Raw genomic sequence first — 9,972 nt, 5'->3', positions numbered from 1 at the left:
GTCAATGTGACATTAGAGTTTAGACATTATTTTTCAAAGTTATTTTTGCTATTTTCGAACCTCGAATTGGGATTGCTCTTTACCGGAATCGGATTGTATTTGTATTCTTGCGAAGTTAGACTTTGTTTGCGATTTTTATTTTGAAAACCAAATTTGTTTCTATTCAATAGATTATGATAAATGTTCGAGAATAAAAAGTATCACTTTGTTTTTCCTGATACTTCATATGAATAACGGTTAGCTGAGCTAAAACTTCAGGCACTTTGCGCGGGAAGTAACAAATACATTCGTCTTCACAATAATTCGTCTTACAGTTCTATATAGAGTTCTAAGTGGTACCTAGTAGGCAAAAATAAAAATGACCGACGTTTTGGGGCATTTAGTAGTTGATGGAAATGATGTTATGGAATTTAAATTAGGTAAGTGACATATTAAAATGTTTTCTTAAAATAGTAACCTACCTTCTTCCATATTATTATTTATTATCCGCTAAATCTCGTTTATAGTTCATTCTGCAAAAGACATAGAAAATGATGAAACAAGTTTTGGGCCGGAGATGTGTCATCAAGTGTTTGGAGAAAATGAAAATATATTTGGTTACACAGACTTGCAGATTAAACTATATTACAGTGCAGGTAGTCTTCAAACATATTTGGGAATCTCCTATTCAGACAAGGTGAGTCAAATTAAATTTTATATATGAATTACTATTTATACAAGGCTAGATATGCATGCATTTTTAAAACTTTTCAGAAAGATTTCTACATTCATATATATGTACATACTTTAGAATATATACAGGGTGTCACGGATTTCCTATCGTATGCTTAATGGAGCATATAGTGTTTAACCTTCTGATGCTGTAAAAAATATTTATAAAATCCGGTCGTGCAGGAAAAATTATCTCATAACTTTTCAATAAACTTCGTGTTGGTAACCCTAACTACGCGGATCATACTCGCGGTCGTTATACGTAAGTGGTCATTGACCTCGAACGCTATGCTTAACCTCGAACCTTGAAAACAAATACCTACTGTTTGGATAATATTTTTTAGAGTATACGAGACAAATACACAAGTACACTATCGTTTATTTATACAAAAAAAAAAAATGAAAAATTACTTAGTTCCATCGCCTTCTGACCGCACCCTTTTAATATTGAATCATATTTAATCTTTACTTAATTTTTTTATTGAGATACATGCGTATCAATTATTTTTGTACAATGATATTGAAATAAGGTACATAGTACATACCAACTTGTAGAAATTTCAGCAAACAACATGCAGTAGGTACCTATCACACACTTCACTTCACAACATACTAAAACATTTATTCTTCTAGAAGCACTTTTGAATTGTCATAACATAGTTTTACCAATAAGGTACCTCCGAACCGAACAAAAATACGCTCGAAAACAATTATAGGACGGTAAATTCCGCTGATGATTGCTTCTCTTCCGTCTATGTACCTATCGCTGCCGATATAAATCTCGAGCTGCAGCGAGCTGATTCCCATCCTCTGCACCCACACACATAATCATATTGTAATACTCCGCGTTCGTATAATACGACATTACGGACTCAGAAACTCACAGATGAAACACAGAAAACGCAAACGATAGCAACTTGACACCGAAAGATGAAACAAGCGACTAACAAAAATTTATTTAAAAATTTAAAATTACTTACAAACTTCAATAATAATACGAATAAACGTACAATGTGAGTTTAGGGATTCGTAGGGAAATGTTTGTAAAAATAGCTATAATAAGAATGATTTAGAATACTTACATAATAATATCTGTTCCTTTCAACTTTTGCTAGATGAAACTCAATAATTAAAATATGGTGCAACTTAAGGTACCTAAATACCTATTAAATAATAATATTATTCCCAGCATAAAACTTAAAAATATCATTTCATGATAATTTCATATTAAATTATAATATGATTGTATTGTTTCATTTGTAGTTACAAAAGAAAATTGAAAGTAAATAATAAAAAGATAAGTAAAATAAAATATTAAATAAACAACGGAACCATATTTTTAAAAGGCGGCATTTCACAAACGGAAGGCGGCGTTACCTTTGCTAGGTGCACAAAGATACCGCCGCGCGCCGGCACGTGTAAGCGTCCGCGTATTTTAACCCTTAATCGGCCATGACTTCAAACAAGTTTATTTTAATACATCAGTACGGGGTTATATCGAGATTAAACAGTAAAATATTGGGTAGCTTATAAGTAGGTTTTTTTGGCGGTGGGATATTATTTCCCTATAACCATTAAAAGTTATGTTTGGTGGGAAATTATTTCCCATATCCATGAACATACATGTGGGAAATAATCTCCCACTTTTGCCGCTTTTGCCCGCGCCTTTACTCGTCGATTTTAACACAGGGATAAAAAATAAAAATGCATCATTAAATTTATTATTTATTGAATATGTATGAATTTTTAAATTACTTTTTACTTTACTCAACTTTTTACTTTTTATACCTACTTGGTATCCTTACAGGATAAAGGGAAATATATTCCCACTTGAAGATTTCATGCACGGCTACAGGGTATTAATTTCCCACCATTTTTTAAATTAGAAAAAATAACCCAAAGTAACAGCTTTCGTACGTTTATTTTATTTTATTTTATTTTATTTTATTTTGGTACAGTAACAGATTGCAGAACAATTCCTTATATCTAGCTCTTATCTAATAATACATATAAATTCTACATCCCAATTAATACCGTACACAGCTTTGAACCAAAAAAACAAAAACCGTTTACATTATGACCATGTTTTTGTTCCTAATCCATATCTATACCAAGCTATAGCCAGGAACAAACATAAACCGAGAAAGAAAAAAAAAAAATCTTACAGAGAGAAAAAAAAAGCTACTATTTAAAATACAAAAAAAATAAAATACAATACGTTGTTACAGCAATTTATAAACATTACTTCTAAAAACATCCAAACTACCCAAGAATAAGTCACAATCCGGATCTAAATTATTATACAGGCGGCACATTCTGTGTACAGGATTGTTATGCGAAACATTGTTTCTGGTAGGTGGTATGCTGAATAGACGTTATTTTGTTTATAAGTTGACGTTTGGAAAGAAGTTTTACTAGAAAAAAATTAAAAGAACTATCTATCTTAAGGTGCGTTCCTTAAATTTTACCGTATCTTTAAAAATACAAAAAATAATAATTAATTTGTGGGCAATGCCGAGGTGAGTAAATAATATCCCCATGGCGTATAATGGCTGGTTCACACTTTGATTAGTGTGAGTGCAGGTGATTAGTGCGAGTGCAGGTGTGTAGTGCGAGTAGTGTCCAATTGACTGCGAGTGCAGGTGATTAGTGCGAGTGCAGGCACGCTGCGAGTGAGGGGGGAGGGAGGGCGCGCGGGACGTGGCTACTCGCAGTCCACTCGCAAAAAAATAGAACACGCTTCTATTCACTTTACTACACAGCCTACTAAACACTCGCACTAAACAGTCGCTGTCCACACGTAGTACTACTCATCACCTGCACTCGCACTAATCAAAGTGTGAACCAGCCAGTTAATAATTGCACAAATTTTGTTAAATTGTTAGTGCTCCACCAAACGTCAGCGTAAGGAGCTGTGGCCTGTGATAGATCTGCGCGGGAGATTTGGGATCGTTCGTCGTAATTCGTATTTTGTGTTTATAATAATTAGTTAAAGTTATTAAAGCAGTGATTGTATAAATCCGTAAGATAATGTATTTAAGTAGTTACGAGATTTTCTTATGTTACTTAGTTACAGTGCGACACAAAAGAGATGAAAATAAATGAGGGCGCCACCGTCGCTCATATAGCAACACTGATACTGCGACGCAAGCGATCTTGATAATATAGAATAAAAATCTAAAAATCTATATAATATAATCTAAAATAAATACCGCGATTTAAACCGTTATAATTGTTTCATTGTAGCAATAGTGTAAATTTAAGACAAAAATACATTAGTATTTTAATTGACCTACCTAGGTCAAATTTTACTTAAATGTATTTGGAATTAGTTATTTTATAAAAATCGGTCAAGTGTTTAGACTGCAGAGGCGCACATAGAATCAAACATACAAACAAACAAGCATACATGCAGCTCAAACACATTCTGGGTCCGTCGGGTAGAAAAAAAACAAGGCGATTTGAAAACTACATATTTTTATTTTTTTTTGTAGATAAATTTTGTACATTAATATAATTCATCAAAATCTAAATATTCTACTCCTTCAAAGGACTGATCATCACTCTGTTTCGAAGTACCTCTCCTATGTTTGGCTGGCGTTGAAAATTTGCCTTCATTTCTACTCCCTTCCTCTACTATCCTGCGTACTGTGCTTTCAGAAACCCCTATAACAAACGAATTAAGATGAATAAAATCAAATAGTACATTTAACATATTTTTATAGTAGCTTAAAACTAAAACTTCCTTTATTTTATTAATTTTTTTTTAATGTAGGAGGCCAGCGTCCCTGCGCTACACTAGTAAGTAGTTAGTAAGCTAAATCTAAAATATGATTTTTTTTCTTATGGTTTGATTGATTAATAAATAGCTGTATGAAAACAATTATCACTATACTATGTAGTAAAATCTAAACTAGGTACTTTATTTGAGGCTGGTTGGATTGGATATAACTTCTTGACTCAAATTGTGCTGGTCGCACTATAAAAACAAGTTTTTGTTTACATACAAATAACCTCAAATTAAATTGCGAAAACGTAATAATCGCCATACATACATACATTAAACACTCGTCACTAATGGAATATTCTATTTTACGTAGTACTGAACAAAAATAAATGGAATCTCACCGGTATATTCTGCTGTACGTTTGTAAACGTTTTCCAAATCAGTCAATAACTTTCCAGCTTGAAATTCGGACAAACACCGAATAAAAACTTTATACACGACATCACGGACACCGCTACGTTTAACCTTTTTCATGATGTCTCCTTTTTTATTTAAATTTCTTGTTCTAAATAACAATTTTATCTCAATAATTCTCCACTTCACGAAAAAAACAACAAATTTTTATTCAACTTGACAGCTACATTGGCAATTCAGGGTTGCCAGGTAATGAAAAACGAATTAGTTCCAAAATAATTAATTTCATCTCTTTTATGTCGTACTATATTTTAAGAAGTGATTGATATTTGGAGTAGTAGGTATTTAATACATTATGTAATATTTGTTTACCTTCGTCACTCATCATAAGTCATCATTGTGCAATATGTATTACGATCCTGTGATTCCTGTGCATGATAATCGGGTGAGTGTTTGCATTTTGAAACCGTTCATTTCTTCTAGTAAATATGACACCGTGTGCATGTAATTATTGTTTACGACACATATTATTCATTTTCACTAATAATTATTAATTTAATAGCTTTAACCCAAATGGCAAATAGGGTAAGGTCGTATAATTATCAATAATTATTAATATTTTAGACTTATTTTATTAAATAAATAAATTTATTATTTAGCCTTCACAACTGAGTAGGTACTATTATTACAATAATTATTTTGTCAGTAATCTTAATTATGTAGGTACTTAGTTGTTATGACTTATGAGTTTGAGGGAGTCGTACTTTATTTTTATCGTTAGGAAATACTTAAATATTTTTTTGTTGTTTACTGAACGTGTTGTTATGTGTATTAGCTTAATGAAGTTTTTCGATTCATGAAAAATCTGAAGACTTCCTCGTAAAATTAAAAGTATAAGTAAATATGTACCTAGTAAAGCAAAAAAAAAAAAAACACATTGCATAATGCAGACAAAAATAAAAGTAAGGATTAAAATATGTAAAAAGTATTAAAAGGGCGCGACCGCGGTCAGTTTCAGTTTCAGTTTTTTTTTGGTATAAATAAACGATAGTGTACTTGTGTATTTGTCTCGTATACTCTAAAAAATATTATCCAAACAGTAGGTATTTGTTTTCAAGGTTCGAGGTTAAGCATAGCGTTCGAGGTCAATGACCACTTATGTATAACGACCGCGAGTATGATCCGCGTAGTTAGGGTTACCAACACGAAGTTTATTGAAAAGTTATGAGATAATTTTTCCTGCACGACCGGATTTTATAAATATTTTTTACAGCATCAGAAGGTTAAACACTATATGCTCCATTAAGCATACGATAGGAAATCCGTGACACCCTGTATAGGTATGTATAGAGTTGTTTAATTATTATGTATAATGCTTAATTAATTTGTAATATTATCTTGTTATTAGATTGATCCAAAGAAATCAGGTGGATTAAAAGCTGATGACATTGAAGGCGAACTCAAAAAGGTGCTGGCACCAGGTTATGTTACTAATTTAGATCAGTTTATATCTAATTTAGAGAGGGACAGAACATTCAAACCACATGGGAAGCTTTTACATTCATTTAATATTGAGCCAAGTAAGTATAAATCATACAGTTAAAAAAACAATAAAATACATGATTAAACCTTTATTTGATGAAAGACATATCATACTTAATTATAAATTCAACCTTGATCTCAATGTGCTACTACTATTCTTGTTTTCAATTTATCTATGTTCTATAAATTCAAAACATCCTGAAATGTTTCTTTGTTTAAAAGTATCACTCTATTGTTCAGTTCACACACTGTAGTCTTATTTAATTCTATATTCCATGTTATTGTAAATCTATAAACCTTTTTAAACAAGATGATGGTGGTGAAAAACGCACATTTGAAGTCTATTACTGTGAGACATCCACACCTGGTTTCTTGGACTATCATGAGAGGTTACAGACCTTCCTTCTTTGGTATGTTGATGCTGCTTCATTTATTGATGTGGATGATGATCAGTGGACATTCTTTACTATGTGAGTACATTATAGAAATCAGAAGTTGTATTACAAACGATTATATTTTATATTATTTAAGTGTTTTTTTAAACAGATTTGTTTAACTCTTGTACATAATTTTATATCACAAGTGAATTTGTAATTAACCGACTTCTTTGATTCACAAGTAAAAGATTAAATATTCAAAATAGTTTGAGACTTCAAAAAGACTGAATGTGCCTATAGATTTATTTACGAAAATCTTGTATCAAGGAAAACTTTATATTGTATTTTTGATCTAAATATAATATATTTACATTGTTAAAACATCCAAACTCGTGTATCAGGTTCGAAAAATGCAAGACAAGTGAAGGAAGCACAACCTATACAACAGCTGCATATGCCACAGTGTTCCGCTACTATGCCTATCCATGTCATCAGAGGCCACGCATCTCACAAGTCCTAACTCTACCGCCTTTTAGGAAGCTTGGTTTATGTGCAGAGTTGGTTCAGGTAATTAAAAAAATAAAAAATAAATAAAAACAGTTTATTTTGTTTCTAAATTTTACACAATATGGAGTAGTAGTGAGTAGTGAGTTCAAGATTAAACCTGTCAGGAGGGCCCACTCTTCCTTAACTAACTAATTATATAATAAACCTACTAATGTTGTATCTGTTTATAGTGAACTTTTATTCAAGAGTTATAAAATGTAATGCTAATAAGTAATAATTTTTATGAATGAATATCTAATATGGACAAATTAACTTTTGCAAACTCATGTTTAAATCCTTTACTTTTCAGGCCATTTATTCTCATTTTATTATTATGCCCGAGGTTTTGGATATCACTGTAGAGGATCCATCACAAGACTTTCAAAGGATCAGAGATTATGTAGATGCAAAAAATTGTGAAAATCTGCCTGCTTTCCACCCAGAAAAATTATTCCAAGGGTGAGTTGATTTCATTATATGAAATATATTATGTATTATGTATTCTTTTATTTTTCAGTTATAAAAAATGTGTAAATGTTCTGATGTTCATGTTTTTACAGATTCTCACCTGAAATGGCGAATCAGGCGCGAAGTAAATACAAAATAAACAAAAAACAAGCGAGGCGCGTGTACGAGATTCTGCGTCTAAAGAATACAAACACTTCAGATAAGAATGCCTACTTGCAGTATAGGTTAGATGTTAAGAATAGACTGAATGCACCTTTTCAGGTATGAAGTCTTCGAAAATTTTCTTTCTAAATAATAAATATCATTCAATTGAACATTGAAAAACATATATGTATATTTTGATTTAATATTATCATGATTAAAAAAAAAATAGCATATGTGCTGACCACACGTGTCAGAAGTGAAACTTCTTTGGCAATATATCAAAATTTTATTGTCGTCTTCTTACTCCATGATGTGACGTTAATGCCAGGACGCGTGTTAGATTTCAAAATTTTACTCTCAATGCGCCTAAAGAAGTTTCAATTCAATATAAACAATGTATCAGGTTAATTTATCTTTTTCCTTTTGAGTTGTTGAGAAATATTGTGGACAAAAAAGCCCAATATTTTTGTAAAACACTATAATTTATTGGAATTTTCAATGTTTTTGTATTTCAGAAAAAGAAGTTAGAAATGAAGAAACTCGAGAAAGTTCTAAAGCCAGAAGAGTACGCAGCTACAGTGAGCACCACAGGTGCGAGCGAGACGCACGGTCGTCTCTCCTCGCAGTATCTCGCTTTAGAGGACGAATACCGCCGTGTTATACACCGCTTGCAACATTATTGAGTCAGTTACAATAAAATTATGAATAAATTATTAAAATAAAAAAGTTACAATTAAAAACTACCAAATTGGATTTTTAGGATAACCCCTAAATTGGAATTAGTGTTTGAAAATAGTGGGATATTGAAAAGAAGAATCTAGAAAGTGGAGAAGAATGGTAAAATCTTAGTGCTGTGAGGCAAAAAGGCAGTTAAGTTTAAATTTTTTGTGTTATTTTGCTTGCAAGATGAGATGATGAAAGATAAGGTAAGTTGGTCTGTTTGTAACTTATGTAAAACAAATGTATGTGTAAGCATTGTTTTTCGTCCGGGATATTTAAGTTTATTTAGACAAATTCGTTTTAAATAATTAGTCTCTTTGTACTCTTTTTTGTGATTGATATTTTTTGACTAGATTTTAAATTTTAATAATGCAATGGATGCAATACTGCAAGTGTGATTAGTTTTGGAGTTAAGTTTTTTATTTTATGGGACACCCAAATTCTCGTATTAACTCGCATTGCAGAATAGTATGTAACTTTCTCAATTATAAGATTGTCGGTATCGCGTCAAGAAAAAGAATGCAAATCTCAGATTATAAAACAAATGGCAGATGGAGCATGTACGCGGGCGTCGATACTAAACCAAATACAAATTCTAAAGCAAAAACATTTGTAGTGCTGCGAGACGAAACATCACAAAAATGGCTTTTTAAATATGATAAAATTGTTCAGAAATAATTAGAGACATTTTCAATGCCTAGTAACATGCAAGCATACATGCAGAGGCTCGTTACGCAGCTGCAGACGGTATTTACGCTCTCGGCGGGTCCTATCTATGTTTCGATTCATAATCTGAGATTCAAATATTGGTTTTATCATTTATGTAAGTGCTCTTTGCGGTTCTTTAATCTTTGTGTCAAAGTGGAAGACGTGATATTTTTTTTTCGATTATTGTATTAAAACTTAATATAAGAGCATACTTAATCTTAATTTTAAATAATATTAACTTTGTCTTACTCATTTTATTAATGAACCTAATAACAATAAGTATTATTTTTTGTCTTTGGCTTGATGTGGGTCAAGTGGTTTTTTCTTTGTTCTGTATTCAATGATTAGATTATTGATTTGTAAATGAATTTTTAAATAAATTTGATTCAAAACACTAGAAAAATAAATATGAAATTTCAGTGCTGACTATCGAAATTCCCAACGCCTAATATTAAAATTTTAAATTTGCGTGATATTGAGTGTATAATATGTGAATTGTGAAGTTAATAATGTTGTTGTTATGAATGAAGGTTGAATGTATGTAATTACGACTTTAAAAATAAATATTTTTGGTAAAAAAGAGTTTTATTCTGAAATGAAACAATTTTTTGTAAA

The 9,972-nt window shown here is 31.3% G+C and overlaps 1 protein-coding gene and 1 long non-coding RNA gene across 3 annotated transcripts; one reads left to right on the top strand and one right to left on the bottom strand.

The window, feature by feature from the left end:
- Hat1 (histone acetyltransferase 1) lies at positions 1 to 9,931 on the top strand. 2 transcript variants are annotated; one of them, XM_089708192.1, is made up of 9 exons: positions 1 to 419; positions 507 to 676; positions 6,261 to 6,432; positions 6,705 to 6,864; positions 7,173 to 7,338; positions 7,628 to 7,776; positions 7,878 to 8,046; positions 8,445 to 8,612; positions 8,690 to 9,931. In XM_089708192.1, exons 1-8 carry the CDS (start codon positions 359 to 361, stop codon positions 8,610 to 8,612), a joined length of 1,215 nt encoding a protein of 404 aa, XP_089564318.1. In that variant the 5' UTR covers positions 1 to 358; the 3' UTR covers positions 8,690 to 9,931. The 2 variants fall into 2 exon arrangements, with proteins under 2 accessions (XP_089564318.1, XP_089564317.1); XM_089708191.1 differs by lacking the exon at positions 8,690 to 9,931 and having other exon boundaries at positions 8,445 to 8,655.
- LOC149479448 (uncharacterized) lies at positions 3,788 to 5,161 on the bottom strand. The gene is made up of 2 exons (XR_016317255.1): positions 4,840 to 5,161; positions 3,788 to 4,377 (listed from the first exon to the last, which is right to left on the bottom strand). It is a non-coding gene; the product is annotated as an uncharacterized LOC149479448 (long non-coding RNA).
- Positions 9,932 to 9,972: the final 41 nt, after the last annotated feature.

This window comes from Colias philodice, chromosome 20 (assembly GCF_061535455.1).
Source record: "Colias philodice isolate Cphi_HAF_F1 chromosome 20, ilColPhil1 Martin Lab GWU primary, whole genome shotgun sequence".
In the NCBI taxonomy this organism is placed as follows: Eukaryota; Metazoa; Arthropoda; class Insecta; order Lepidoptera; family Pieridae; genus Colias; species Colias philodice.
Note: the sequence above shows the minus strand (reverse complement) of the source record. Positions and strands in the feature narration are given on the sequence as shown.

Bases quoted from the DNA above. Each gene is read 5' to 3' on its own strand.
- Hat1 (XM_089708192.1), top strand. From the start codon at position 359: ATGACCGACGTTTTGGGGCATTTAGTAGTTGATGGAAATGATGTTATG. The intron at 420-506 runs GTAAGTGACATA...TCTCGTTTATAG, and splicing joins TGTTATGGAATTTAAATTAG to TTCATTCTGCAAAAGACATA. The intron at 8,047-8,444 runs GTATGAAGTCTT...TTTGTATTTCAG, and splicing joins GACTGAATGCACCTTTTCAG to AAAAAGAAGTTAGAAATGAA.